Source organism: Accipiter gentilis, chromosome 17, assembly GCF_929443795.1.
Source record: "Accipiter gentilis chromosome 17, bAccGen1.1, whole genome shotgun sequence".
NCBI classification, from domain to species: Eukaryota; Metazoa; Chordata; class Aves; order Accipitriformes; family Accipitridae; genus Astur; species Astur gentilis.
The window spans coordinates 3,096,769-3,111,410 of NC_064896.1; the positions used below are offsets into that span (position 1 = coordinate 3,096,769).

Here is a 14,642-nt window from a genome sequence, read left to right on the forward strand (position 1 = left end):
TTGGCAGCTGGATCCATCAGGGTCCCCACATGAGCGGGCAGGACCAGGACCAGGATGAGGACCAGGCTACCGGAGCTGCTTGCCGGCTGCACCCCACTACTACTCCAATTCCTGTCTGACCAGCTCTCCAGGACAAACAAAGGGATAACTCCACCTTCGCCTGCCTCCACCAAGGGGAAGCACAGCCCCATCCCCACCCCTGCGCTCCCCTTGCTGCCAAACCAGCAGCCATGCCGCGGCATGCCGTGCCGATACGCCACGCCATGCCGATACACCACACCACACCACGCTGCCTCATCTTCTTCCCCATCCGTCCCCGCCATCTCCGCCTCCCTGACACGCTCGGGTCACTCCACTCTAAAGCGATGGTGGGAGGTTGGGATCCAGCCAGACAGGTCCGTGGCCACGGGCTGAGGGTCTGGGAAGAAGCATCCCTTCGGGGTGGGATGCTGCCAGACCACAGGGCAGAGACGAGCACCGTCAGGTAATGGGGATCGACCTGCAGAGAGAAGGAAAAGCAGAAGGGTCAGGGCTGGTGCCGACTTCTCAGAAGGTGACTCAGAGAAGCCCGTTCGGCGGCAATCACCCTAAAAAAGTTTCCAGGGAAGTTACTGATAGCAAGAGACTGAGTGAGAGGGGCCGAGGACAAGAACGTGCCAGGGTGGCTGCAGAAAAAGCAACCCAGCTCTGCTTGTACCAGGGGTACCTCCCTTGCTCACGGGAGATCCTTGCTAAGCGATGCTCTCTGCAAAGGTCGTTGCAGACATGAGGCACCGACAATTTAATTACAGGGACAGCAATGCAGCCCTGGCTCCTGGGACTGGTCTGGGGAAGGGCTTGGTCCAGGCAGAGGCTCAAAGACCCTAATATCCCACCTGAGCCACCAGCCCAGCCCTCAGCCTCCTCAGATCCCTTATACCCAGCAGCACTGGGAATTATTTGGCTCAGCGCAGCGTTAGTCCCCATCCTTCTCCCCTTTTGACCTGTACCCAGCCCTGCTGCACAGGGAGCAGGGAGAAGAGAGACCTCTCCTTACTACAGCTTCAGGACAAAGCAGGTCCAGCCACTGCAGCCACACACGGCCCATGCACCGTCCCCACAGCTGACACAGACAGAACAAAGCTGTCACACCCCACTTCCTAGAGGCAGAAGAGGAGATGTCCCCATTTTCCCCATGCCTTGGGCTAGGGAAGTGTCTACAAACGCTTGAGCAAAGGGCAAAGGAGCCAGAGGATTTCACAAGGACATCTTTGCAAAGGATGAGCTGAATGCAAGTCGAATGACAACCAGAGTCTTTATTCAAATAGTCCCTTAGGATGTTTGCAGACATACAGACACACGTACATATTTACACTCTTACACACCTCACAGAGCTTGAACCAATAAATTAAAACAAAAAGAGGGCGGGGGATTTTTTTTTTTTTTAATCCTTTTTCTTTTTAGTCACGTAAGAAACAGGAACTCCCAAGGCGAGGCTGGGGAGCCAGCTGGAGAATCACAAACAGAAGCCAACACAGACACAACCCTGCCCCAAAAGATGCAATGACAGCGAGTGTGCTTTTCAGCAGGAGGCCACTTCATACTCTGGCTTCGATGCACTCCAGTTTGACTATTTCATCCAGCCTGCAGCCCTCGGCTTGGGCACAGTGGCTCAGGTGGGCACTTGGGCTCTCGGCACCTCTAGCTTTGGGGGTCTGTGGGCAGGCTGCTGCAGTCTGAGAGTGGGGGGAGTCACATTCGTCCGAGGTAATGTCTGGCACGTCATCCGACTGACTGTCGGAGCTCTCCAGGTCACTCCGTATGCTCTCAGGCTGGGCCAGGGTGATGTCCCAGGTTTTGCTGGCAACGCAGTCCTTTTGCTCACAGCTTTGGTGTTTGCACGTCTGCTCCTGCTCACCATCCTCTTCCTCTTCCTCCTCCTCCTCTTCCTCTTCCTCATTCTCTGCCATTTGGGTGTGGACATGCAGAGAGTCCTCTGTACTGCTGCCGCTGGCCAGCTGGTAGTGACTTGGTTTGGCTTCAATGTCCACCTGGATCTCCATGTTATTGCACTCCCTGCAGAAACAAGCACCCTTGCGTTACTGGGTACAGTTACTGGGTTCGACTGGGTCAACACTGGGCACTGCATCGCTGTACCGGGAGGATCTCATTTCCCAAACATGAGCAAGATCCTGCTTATCACCCCACGGCATCTGGGAAACAGCAGCACTCGCTGCTCCCCTTGAGTCCTCCAAACAGCAGCCAAGATCATCCCCAGGCTGTAAGCCGTGAACTGAACTGGGAAGGCACCAGAATCCCTGAGAGCTGCCAGGAACAGACCTCAAGGGTCCTGGGCTGCAGATCCCCTCCTCAGCCTCTACACTACACACAGAGGCCGCTCCCAAATTGTGCCCGGTCCTCCGTCTGTGCCAGTAAAGGGATCAAGCCGCTTGCCAGCTACAGAAGAGCTGACTGGTGCCACTACAGTCATCTCGCCACCCACAGCAGCCCCTCGCAGAGCACGGATTTTTGCAGGACACCCACTACCAACACTCTTCTCACCATTGCATGTCTTCCTACCTGTCCTGGGGGTTGTAGGAGCTGATGATGGAACCAGCCATGGCTCGAGTGCTGGCGTTGTCACTGATAGCCCCCAAGCTGACTGAATCTTTGGGGAAAATCTCCTTCTGGACATCTGCCTGAACTTCCAGCCTGCAGGAAAGAAGAGGATTCCTCAGAAATGCCTTAGATGGTCCCTGAGGGACACCAAACAATTGCTGTTTGTCATGGGAAAGAAAAAGGCCCTCTGTGCTGGTGCATCTCAGCATGACAGAGTTTAAGCCCAACGGTTCATTTAGTCTCATTTTTGGCTCCATTTAGGTAAACCCATTCTGTTTTCCATGACGAAGGTAAAGTTGTGTTTATATCAATGACTCACACAATTCCTGTGAAGAACCGATTTCCACAGATCTAGCACACAGTCACAATTATATCCTGGCTGCCGTATCAACACGTGTCTCCAATTACCCAGCAAACTGATTCACAGGCAAGTTTAGAGGAAAACTGTGGTGTAACCTCCTGACTTGGAAGGCGGTGACCCTGCTTGCTATAGGCCAGTGGAGAATAGGAAGCACCAAAGCCTCTAGGCTGGGATAAGAGGACTGGAAGATCTTTAAACAGGCCATGCACGCATCTCTGCGCTGTCCCCAATTAACCTGAAGCATCAGCTCTGCAGTTTCAAGGAGCTCAGCAGGGACAAAAACTTATCTTTTGTCCTCCTTGCAAGAACCAGCCTAGCACTGACTCCAGAAGTAGCCTGGTCTGCTGGGACTGGTTATTCTACAATAGACCAAGAAGTAAAAAAAATACTAGGACACGGCTCCCAGGTCAAAGAAAGACCGCCCACAGTCCAGGAGAGCTCCCCAAAAGAAGCCTACTCAACCAACACGGGCCTTGGGAGCCTCTACCCTTTTCTTGCTGTGCCCATCAGTTCAGTTACCTGCTGTATTTCCCCTTGCCTCCCGAGAGGACACCTCCACTCAGGGTGCCGCCTGAGAGGGCGGCGAAGCTGGCCGTCTCGCTGTAGTTGCCCTGCATCACGCTGAGCCCATCGGTGGGGCTGCCGCTGGTGCTCAGCACACTGGTCAACCCCTCAATGCTGCTTTCGCCAATGCTGGGGTTCTTCAGGGCTCGCCAGGCATCAGCCACTGCGGAGAAGAAGAGCACAGGAATCGGAATCAGCAAGGGAACAGTTTGGCTGCGACGGTGCTGGCGGAGCCGGGGGTCAGACAGCAGGCAGCGTGCGTCTCATCTCAGACTGCCTCCCTGCCTTGTCCAGGGCAAGGAAAAGCTGAGATTCAGCTTCGAGAGCTACACAGCTGATCACCAGAAGACTGAAGCAAATAACTGCTTCTAGCCAAACCCAGGTGAAGACTGATAATCAGATTTGGGAAACGTTAAGACCCCCTACCATTTCATTCCAAGAGGCAACGACAGGGTCTTGCTTCACCCCCTTCCCTTCACCAGTTATCACCGTACCTGTGATTGGTCCATCGTCTTCATCAAACTCAATTTTCACACCCTTTCCATTGGCGGTGCTAACTCCACAGCCACCGCCTCGGCACAGCGAGATCGGCACAACACCATAGACGTAAGCCAGCATGATAGGGACGCCAATACCTGGAGGGTAGGATGCGCTGAGTTAAGAGGAGTTTAGGACTGAGCTGCGTTGGGCAGACAGAAAGGACTCTTTGGGGTAGGGACTCTTTCAGTTGTGTTTGCGCCGCTTTTAAAGGTCCTAGTTCACAACTTTGCAGATAAAACAGTGGAGGAGCCCTTCGTTCGTGCTGCTGCAGTGCAGAGTGAGGGAACCCCAAGAGCACAGACGGCCTCGAACCCCCAAAACATCAGCCACCAAACCAGTCTATGGGTAAGAGACAGCTCTGCGTGTCGAGGGACTCCGCTGTGGGCTGTGGCACAGGTAACTGGTGCCCCAGACGAGCCCCGTGCTGGCTCCAGGCCGACTCAAGCACACGAGGACACGCAGCCTGGATGCGAAACAGAGGGATGTGCCCAGAAGAGCACGCAGCAGCGGTCCGCAAACTGCCCTTTGGCCACCCCCATCTCACAGGGCTGGGCTACCCACTTGTCTCGGTGACTACCGGCCCACCAGGAGGGAAAGGGACTGTGCCCGCTTACCAACACTGACAGCAGCGATGACTGGAGAGGCAATGACAGACAAGGTGACCCCACCAGTAATGGCCAAGTTCCTCTTGTGCTTAGAGGTTTTCTTTCCCTCATACCTGCTGTGGATCTGATGGAAAGAGAAGCACCAAGTGAGAACAGAGCCTGGCCATGAGCAAATACCAGCAGAAGACATTAATAAACTTGCGATTTTACAGCCTTGTCAGCTGCATTGGTCCTTAAAGAATCTCATCTTGACCACAGATCTCCTCACAGATCAGATCTAGCAGGTGGGTCTGTGTTTAAGAAAAAGAAGCAGCGACACAGCTACAAGTACGGTGCTGACATGCCTTTTCTTCCCTCTCAACACCTCTTTATCAGCACAGACACACAACAGTATCACACAGTTTGGGGCAGCAGGTGAGCATCAAAACACACGAGTGACTTATGCAAGCCAAAGTGTGATGCTCAGGGTCCAGCCACTGTCCCATAGAGCCCATCATCACAGGATGTGTTAAAAAAGGGACCAGGCTTTTCCTTGGGTGCTCCCGATTCAAGGCAGAGGCACAAGAGCAATGCAAAATGCATCTGAGAGGACTTCAGCCTGAAGGGCTATCAGCCACCACCTTCCCTCTCCCCACATGAAGCCCAAAAAGATAAGACAAGGTTTAGAAAAGACAACTAAATTTTGGTTCTATGAAAAGATCCACCCTTCATATCAACACTAAATTTCTGGTCTTAAGTACAGAGAATGGCCCAAAAGCCCCAGATCCCTCAGCAACAACCTTGTACTCTCCACGCTTACCTTCCTCCCGACATACACAGGGATGCCAATGACCATAGCAGGAATGGCAATGCCAGCAATGAGGGAAATGCCTACGGGAGCACCGATCAATGTGCCCAGCTGCCAGAGAATCTTCTTTTTACGACTCCATGGCTTTTTGCCCCAGAATGTACAGCCAGAGGGACTTAATGGAAGGAAAAAAAAAATATATTACATTAACACCCCAGCAATTCCTACGTGTTCCTGAGAAACCCAAGTTCAACTTCTGCATGAACCCAAACCCCAAAACTTAGGAAGTGGATAGACAACACAAAAAAGGTTTCCCTCTTTCTCCCCATCAAGATTAATTTGCTCATCAAGGTGACTGTCACACTACCGGGACTATGTTTAAGATCCAGTATGCTCAGAGCTCTGAAATACAATTGTATCAGGAGGAGCTTTTCTTGGTGGGGATGAGCATCCTCCTGCTGTAACGTAGGGAGAAAGTTCAGATCTTCGGGTCAGAAAGAAGAAAATTTTACCGACTGATTGGAGAGGCAGGAGGATGAAAGGCCAACTCACGATACGAATTCCTCCAAGCAGCCTCAGAGAAGCACGTGCTACCCCACCGGCAGGAACCCAGGCGTGCTGCTCCCCTTTCTCACCTGAGGTAATGCAGATCCGAGATCTCCTTCATACACAGCCAGCAGAACTCGCAGCCACACACGGCACAGGTCATATGGTTACAGCTCCCATCGTTCATCTTGATGATGTAAGCGCTGCAACGTGGACACGGCTTGATGTCATCAGCTACGGGGAGGAAGCACGGGATTGAGTTGGACACTCTGTGCTGCAAGTATGAAGAATCAACGAGGGGGTTCTCGTTATGGATTGAAACCCTTGTTTTCTGTGTGGGCAGAACACCTTTGCTAATCACAGATAAACTGGGGGTGGCTGTGTCTTTAGTTTATCTTCAGAGTAAGAACATAATATCGGTGAGACAGACCCCACCAAAGCCATTTGCCTGGACAGCAGGGACTGCAAACAACAGTCGCTTTAAAAGCTTATTCTAGCCTTGAACAGGATGTATTCCAGAACATGCTTAAACGCTGGGAACAAGTCATACCTGCCCTGTGCTAGCCAAGGCAACAGCGTAAGAACAAACCATTACTAAATTGCTCCACTGAGGTGACTCATGGGCCAAGAACGACAGAACAATTGGGAGAACAAGGCGTCAGAGAAACTCCAAACCTGGCCTTCAAAAGTAGCCAGAAGGGGGAACGGGGTCTGCAGCCGCACACGGGGGTCCGGTACAGAGGCTGTCCAGTCCCCAGTTTGTTGCTGGCAGAGCAGGATAAGGGTCCTTCACCTCTTCCTTAACTCAAGTGTCATCTGATCGCAGTTATGCAATGGCTGCGCAGTGGTTCAGGGCTTTTGCTGGCAGCCTCTGCAACACTCGACAATATGAAATCCAGCTGCTGAGACCAGCTCGCACCTTATTAATCACTATATTGAATCCAGCAAGAACAGGGTGGGGAAAAACCACTGTCTCAAGAACCTCCCTTTCAGTGGCTAAGTGCTAAGCTCTTCCTGGCAGGGATCTCCTTTAAAAGGATGAAAAAACTCAGAAACTATTTTTTGCTTGCTGGCTTGTACCACAGGCTGTGGTAGTATCTATGCTGTCCATTATCAGGGCCCTCTAACTGGGGCATGTTGAATCTTGACATACCACTAAGCCACCTCTGAACCACCCACGACAGCTTCATTCTAAGTAAGCGTATTAACATTTAAACTCCTGACACAGAAGGAAAAGCAGGGTGTTTTGTTTGGGGGTAGGGCGAGACTTTCTGAAATGGTCTTACTGCCCACTTCCAGAGTCAATACAGTTATTTTTAACGAACACTAACTCAGGAGACACAGCAGCTCCTACCAGGCAGCATAGGAGTCTGTGGGTTGGCTTTTTTTTTTTTTTTTCTCTGTACCCGACATTACTAACACCTAACAGTGCATGGAGCGAGGCTCCCCACGCTCAACTAGACACGAACGCTACGCTTTACTACCGCAGCAGACAAATTTGAAGCTGCAAGGGTAAAAAGTGCGTATTTGTTCAGGGGTTAGATCAGCAAGAAGCGAGAACATCCAAGATCAAAAGAGCCACAAGCCTAGCTGGGGTGGATGAGGGGAGCTGCCGTGATGCGGAAGGACCAAAAGCACATCGTCACCTACTGATCTGGTTTGCGTTCTTGGAGGAGCCCACCAGACTTGTTCTAACACACATGAGAAGGGGAAATGACTCGGAGTTTCACAGCTGTTCTCACCCGCGGCTGCCGGAGACCCTCAGCTGTGCCACGCAGGGCACTAACACCCCCCTCGCTTTGCCGGTAAGGGTTTTTTTTTTTTTTTTTTTGCACGCAGGTGGCTCTTTCTCAGCTTCACAGGCATAACTGCAGCACCGAGTAACCAAAAAATGTGTGAATCCATACCCGGCCCGGATTCCTGTCCGTAACTGAGGCCTGACGTGTGCTTGGTCCGTACTCGGAGCGTCTGTGCCCTTTGCTGGCGGGCCATGTCGCAGGTTTGGTTGGGATGCCATATCTGTTTGCAGTGATAGCAGAACTCCGTCTGGCAGCCGTCCCTCTCGCAGGTCAGCTTGGGGCAGCTGGCACAGCCGTAGGCAATAACCGCGTAACTGGAGAACGAAGACACCGGGTGAATTAGTAAAAGACAAAGTTATCAAGCCACAGTCCAGCGATCCTTTTAAATTCAGCCTGCCCAGGGTGGCACAGAAGGCTGTCGCTGCCTGAGCCGCTCCGCTCGAAGCGGCTGGTTGAAGACCCGCGGCAGCGATCTCGCAGATACGCCGAGCGACGCGTGCTTTTACCCCTGGAGCCTGCGGGGCAGGTCAGCCAGTGCGGACAGTCAGCCCACCTCTCCCATCTCATTTCTTTTCTCTTATTTCTGACCACCGTCCGTAGAGCAGCCTGCACGCCAGACAAATTCCTGCTTTCTCCAGTCCTGTGAATTGCACTGCAGGGCCTGAAATTACGTAGTGCTAATTGGGTTACTTGGGGCAGATACCTTTTATATAGGCAGCTTACAGTACTGAATTCTCTCCTCAATAACTGCTGGCAGTTCTCACTGTCAATTCACACAGACCAGATTTGTCTTGCCCGGTGTGCCTGGCTAACAGCTTGCTGTTTCTGCCGATTCGGGCTCCTAGGACAGGCTCACGCTGCTCTTTCCAGGCACCTGTGGCTAAACACACATACCCCAGTTCCTTAGCACAGGCATACGGGTGGATGCTATACGGCCCGGAGTGGTCTAGGAAAGCTGAGGTTGGCCTGGGCACTTCTATCAACTGAACGATCCTAAAAAAGTGGAACAAGAGGGGTTTCCACGTATAGCTATCTCAAGAAGCAAGCTCTTGTTGATCTCCACAGAATTTCCTTTTTTAAAGAGCAGTGAAGAACAACGCTCTGCCTCCGGAATAAGCCAAAAACTTGAGTAAAACCAACTGAATGTGCAAGAGAGGGAGGCCAGGTTCAAGCAGCTCACTTCTTCCGATAGTAGTGTGACGCTTCCAGAAGGAAGCGTGCTGTCTACACAAAAGTCTAAGCGGCGTCACCAAACACCGCCATAGGAAAGCTGACTTACACTCATCTAGGATGAGGCAGTTTCCACTGGCGCAGGCTGAACTGAGCAATTCCAGAAGCGCCTTCCAGTTCTGCGACACCAGTATGGCAAAAGGGTATTTTTGTGGTTCATCCTCAGTATTTTTGTTAGCGGTCAGAGGAAAATAACTCCTATTTAAGGTTTTATATTTGGAGCTTGTGTAGCTCAAGTTGTATTGCCTCTTCTCAGAAGCAGCAGCGTGAGAACCGCTGAATGTGTCACACCACAATGATTCATATCCCGTGGGAGTTTGAGCAACTTCATCCTGCCAGGCTACGACATAATCACCAAAGAAACAACATCTCTGCGCCGAACGCAGGGCCAGGAGGCACGACTACAGGGTCTCCACGTGCATCAACAGCTGAGCGCTTCTGCACGTGAAGCCAATATTCGAGGAGACACAGGATACAGATGGCCTGGGGGTTTGGGAGGGACAAACTTGACCCACATTGACTCCTACGCATCTTGTCTAGGGGAAGATCCCGCTAAGCATCCTTACCCTGCCACTACGATACAGCCAAAGACCTACCCCCAGCAAAAAAACAAAACAAAACAAAAAAAAACCCTTCATCTGACCAGCTGTGTTATGACACACTGCTGTATCAAATCATAACAGCGGGCTAGGAAAGCTCAGTGTAATATATTAAGCAACCCCATGCTCCAAAATTAACCCCTCATTCAAAATGTAGGGTTTTTTGAAACACTCAAGCAAATCCTATGAGAAATTAAAGTTGCCACCATTTATATTTTCTTCTTAAAGCTGAAATGACAAATATTGTGAACATGCCCACAGCTGCAGGGAAACAAACTACATGGCTGTCTATTAGGGAAAGAAATAACACATCTCTGAATTCAAGGTCAACTAGAAAAAGGCAGTTGAAGCGATGTGCCTAGGATTACCCCCAGCAGGAGCTGGACGGCCAATACATGCCCCCTCTTCACCTGACCTCGGACATACCGCTGCGTTAAACAGCTGCTTCCAGGCTCAACCCTAGCAGATGAAAAGGGAAAATCTGACTTTTCCCCATGCAGCAACAACAGCGAGTGTCTTCCTGAGACCCCAGGAACCGCACATCTCCACTTCCAGCCCACTCCTTGGATGGCCACGAGTTGCCTCCATCCCTCCTCCTGCTGTTCCACGGGAGTCAGAGCCTCACCAGTTGCCTCCAGCCTCATTCACGGAGCTCAGCCTACACAGCTCCGTTTCTTTAAAGGTTCTGTTATTCTCCCAAGCTTCTATAAGAGATGCAGTGTGACGAACACTAGACAGCGATGCCACCTGATTGTAGCAAGAGGGAAAAAAAAAAAAAAAAAAAAAAAGAGCTGCAAACATAGAAAATGATTTGTATTGCGATTGATGGCGCATCAATTGACCAGCGTTTCCAAGGCAACATGCACCGATGTTGTGTTGGTCCTCCTCCTCCTCCTCCTCCCTGGCAGCACAGCTCAGGCTCTTTCATTTACGAAAGACTGCGGTACGCGTGGAAGGCAGAGGATGCTGCGTGCCACACGCCCAGCGTTCTGTCCGCCATCGCGCAGCAGCCCCTTGCTGCCGTCACCTTGGTGGTGGGTGACACCCAGCGCGGAGCATCGCCGTGCCCCCAGCCCGACGCTCCCACTCTTGGCTCCGTACACCGGCGCTACTACGGTGGGAAAGCCCGCTGTAAATAATTCATACCCTGACTTTACATAAGCACAGCGAGACACGCTCGCTGGCAAGAATGAATAGGGCGATTAATTCCCCTCCCTGCCGGAGGGCTGATTCCAACAGCCTTTGTTCGAGTGTTACTCTGAGACACACTAGCAGCATCGGTCCACGAGAGCCGCCTGGTCTCCAACAGCCCCCAGGTCGCTTCTTGTTTCTGCTGGGCAGCTCAGAGGAGGATGCCCACGCACGTCGCCTGGCTCACTCTGCTAACTGGCTAACCAGGGAGGAGGCTTTTGCTCACACGGAGAACTGTGCGTAACACCGGTCTGCCCAAACCTCCCGAAAGCAACGGTCGGATCAGACTCACGCCGGGTTACTGTCGAAGAGGCAACGCCCTCCAGGCCATGCTGGGGCTGGTTCCTTCCAACCAGACAGCCTGGGTGACTTGCGTTGCATTCACACCTTATCCCGAGCACAGATAAATATCACAGCAGCCAAAGAGCCGAGATTTGGTAAGCAGGAGCTGGATTTTCTCTGGCTGGTTAACTAACAGCAGGGGCATTCCCTCTGGTACCGCTCTGTGGGCAGCATAACCTGCTCCATCTCCCTATCCTTATCCCCAGCGCTACTGAAATATCAAGATCTAGCACTTGATTTTGCTTCAGAAAGGAGCAAAGTTGTTGTTCACTATTAATGTCACCCTCTGAAAAAAAACAAGCCCTTATATACAGATGCTCAGAGGCTGTGAAAGAGGTAACCTGAGCCAGGTTAACCAATTTGCATAGGAAGGCTATTACAATGCTCTGATTAAATCTTCACAACCGTCCCACCACACTTTCCATTCTACTAGGTCAGACTTTCCTTTCATGTTCTTCCTACCCAGAATTGCAATCCAAGCCGAGTTCTAGGTAAACTTCGCAACGCTTCTCTAAGTTTCCTGAACGAAGCTCTTTTCCAGGCAGCTTTGGCTTATGTTCAAATAGTAACCTAACAGAGCTCATTTAAAGGAAAGGAGAACAGAAAATGAAAGCAACACGCAGATAACTACAAAGTCATCAAGCCTGGCTGGGCTGACTTCTGGACAGACAGACATTTCCTCATTTAGGCAACGGACAGTGAGTCAACATCACTCCTCTGTGCCATGCATTCGCATCCTCACTGGGAAAAAGTGACCGTTTACGGTTCCTTCTTCCCCACCATGGAAGCTGCAGGGTGTCCTCACACACCATCCCCACACCTCGCAGCGATACACACGCCCGGGAAACTCCACGCTTCCCATTTGTGTGGAAAAAAGCTTTCTTTTAAATTAGGGAAACAATGGCTCAGCTAAAACCCCCTCCGAGTCCTATCACTCGTACCCGATTTATCTGTATTTCCACAATCCCCAAGGTCAAATCCCGGTGCTCTAGTGAGGCAGCAGGGACAGCTGGAGCGGCATTTTGGTACCCAAGGCCCACCAACTCTCCTGAAGGGACTGCTGACAAGCAAGCAAAGAACACCTGCAACGAGGGCTCTTCATGGGGCTTGGTAGGACCAGAAGCGTGTATCAGCAGCAGCACCCCACTGGGGGCGAGCCACCCCTCCTTGCGCTGTCCTGGGACCTAGGTGGGGACAGACAGCACCCCAGCAGGACAGCGGGTGGGATACCATCCCCAGGACCTGCTGGGGATGAGGACCATCCCACTGGGACAGTGGATCCAGGACCACCCCAGGAGGGATGCCATCCCCAGCTGTCCCAGGACCTGCTGGGGACGAGCAGCACCCTGCAGGAACAGTGGGTCCCACCTCACCCAGATGTCCCAGGACCAGCTGGGGACAAGCAGCACCCCAACAGAGCAGGGGTCTCCCTCCCCTGAGCTGTCCCAGGACGGACAGATGGGGCAGCACCCTATGGGGACAGCACCCTATGGGGACAGGGGTCCCCCCCCATTCCCCGAGCTGTCCCAGGACGGATGGATGGGCAGCACCCTATGGTGACAGGGGTCCCCCCCATTCCCCGAGCCATCCCAGGACGGACAGATAGTGCAGCACCCCATGGGGACAGCACCCTATGGGGACAGGGGGTTCCCCCCCCTCCCCTGAGCTGTCCCAGGATGGACAGATGGGGCAGCACCCTATGGGGACAGGGGTCCCCCCCATTCCCCTGAGCCACTGCAGGACGGACAGATGGAGCAGCACCCTATGGGGACAGGGGGTCCCCCCCCTCCCCTGAGCTGTCCCAGGACGGACAGATGGGGCAGCACCCCATGGGGACAGCACCCTATGGAGACAGGGGGTCCCCCCCCCCTCCCCTGAGCCATCCCAGGACGGACAGATGGTGCAGCACCCCATGGGGACAGCACCCTATGGGGACAGGGGGTCCCCCCCCTCCCCTGAGCTGTCCCAGGACGGACAGATGGGGCAGCACCCTATGGGGACAGCACCCTATGGGGACAGGGGGTCCCCCCCCTCCCCTGAGCCATCCCAGGACGGACAGATGGGGCAGCACCCCATGGGGACAGCACCCTATGGGGACAGGGGGTCCCCCCCCCTCCCCTGAGCCATCCCAGGACGGACAGATGGGGCAGCACCCCATGGGGACAGCACCCTATGGGGACAGGGGGTCCCCCCCCTCCCCTGAGCCATCCCAGGACGGACAGATGGGGCAGCACCCCATGGGGACAGCACCCTATGGGGACAGGGGGTCCCCCCCCTCCCCTGAGCCATCCCAGGACGGACAGATGGGGCAGCACCCCATGGGGACAGCACCCTATGGGGACAGGGGGTCCCCCCCCTCCCCTGAGCTGTCCCAGGATGGACAGATGGGGCAGCACCCTATGGTGACAGGGGTCCCCCCCATTCCCCGAGCCATCCCAGGATGGACAGATGGTGCAGCACCCCATGGGGACAGCACCCTACGGGGACAGGGGGTCCCCCCCCTCCCCTGATGGACAGATGGGGCAGCACCCTACGGGGACAGGGGTCCCCCCCATTCCCCTGAGCCACCCCAGGACGGACAGATAGTGCAGCACCCCATGGGCACAGCACCCTACGGGGACAGGGGGGTCCCCCCCCCCCCCCCAACCCCAGGCTGTCCCAGGACGGGCAGGGCAGCACCCCACCGGTCCACCGTGTCGTGTCCGTCGTCCCCCCCCCCCCGGCACTCACCCGCAGTCGGGGGCCGGGCACCAGCGGCAGTCGGGGTCGGCGGCGAGGCAGCGTCGCAGCATGAACTCCTCGTACTTGGCGACGAGGTGCGGGGAATCGCGGAGGAGGCGGCGGATGTCGGCGGGGTTGAGGCGCTCGCTGCATTCGGGGCAGCAGATATTGACGCGGGACTCGGTGATCTCGATGCGCAGGTATTGCCGCAGGCAGGCCCCGCACGACCGGTGCGGGCACGACAGCAACCGCGGGGCGTTCTCCGCCGGTTGCCGCACCAGGCACAGCGGGCATTCCAACTCTTCTTCGCCGCCGCTCTCCGGGACCGTCGGCGTTTCCTCGGGGGGAGGCGGCGGCGGCGGAGGGGGCGGCGGTGGCGGCGGCGGCGGCGGAGGGGGAGGGGGCGGCGGGGCGGCGGGAGGCGGCGGCGGGGCGGCGGGAGGCGGCTCGGCCTTGGCGCGGCGGCGGCCGCCCGCGGCGGAGGCGGCGGCGGCGGAGAAGACGCTCTGGAAGGAAAGGCGGCGGCGGCGACCGGGTTTGGGGCACTTGGCGGCGGCCGAGTGGATAGAGGAAGAACGCGGCGACTCGGAATCCCGCTCGGAGCCCATGGCTACCGGGCACCGGGGCTGTAGTTGTCAATCGACGGGGTCCGTCCGGGCGAGGATCAGTTCCAGGGGAACGAAGGAAGGGGGCGGGAGGGGGGGGGGTCCGGGTACCGCGTCCCTCACCGGGCGCTGCCTCCGCCGGGCTGCAACGATC

At 54.7% G+C, this 14,642-nt stretch overlaps 2 protein-coding genes across 3 annotated transcripts in view; both read right to left on the bottom strand.

The window, feature by feature from the left end:
• Positions 1-12: 12 nt before the first annotated feature.
• The window catches only part of RNF19B (ring finger protein 19B), a 30,825-nt gene continuing 16,195 nt past the window's right edge, over positions 13-14,642 (bottom strand). Inside the window, exons 3-12 of one of the 2 annotated variants that reach the window (XM_049819645.1) lie at positions 13,893-14,631; positions 7,909-8,114; positions 6,091-6,235; positions 5,468-5,630; positions 4,678-4,792; positions 4,018-4,158; positions 3,479-3,686; positions 2,560-2,691; positions 1,584-2,055; positions 13-499 (exon numbers count right to left, since the gene is read on the bottom strand). In XM_049819645.1, coding sequence (XP_049675602.1) covers positions 17-499; positions 1,584-2,055; positions 2,560-2,691; positions 3,479-3,686; positions 4,018-4,158; positions 4,678-4,792; positions 5,468-5,630; positions 6,091-6,235; positions 7,909-8,114; positions 13,893-14,491 — 2,664 coding nt within the window. In that variant the 5' untranslated portion in view covers positions 14,492-14,631 and the 3' untranslated portion in view covers positions 13-16. Of the gene's footprint in view, positions 500-1,275; positions 2,056-2,559; positions 2,692-3,478; positions 3,687-4,017; positions 4,159-4,677; positions 4,793-5,467; positions 5,631-6,090; positions 6,236-7,908; positions 8,115-13,892; positions 14,632-14,642 lie in introns of those variants that run through there. The other variant, XM_049819646.1, reaches the window with a different exon arrangement.
• On the bottom strand, positions 8,121-13,861 carry LOC126046812 (collagen alpha-1(III) chain-like). The gene is made up of 2 exons (XM_049819650.1): positions 13,169-13,861; positions 8,121-12,713 (listed from the first exon to the last, which is right to left on the bottom strand). Exons 1-2 carry the CDS (start codon positions 13,625-13,627, stop codon positions 12,261-12,263), a joined length of 912 nt encoding a protein of 303 aa, XP_049675607.1. The 5' UTR covers positions 13,628-13,861; the 3' UTR covers positions 8,121-12,260.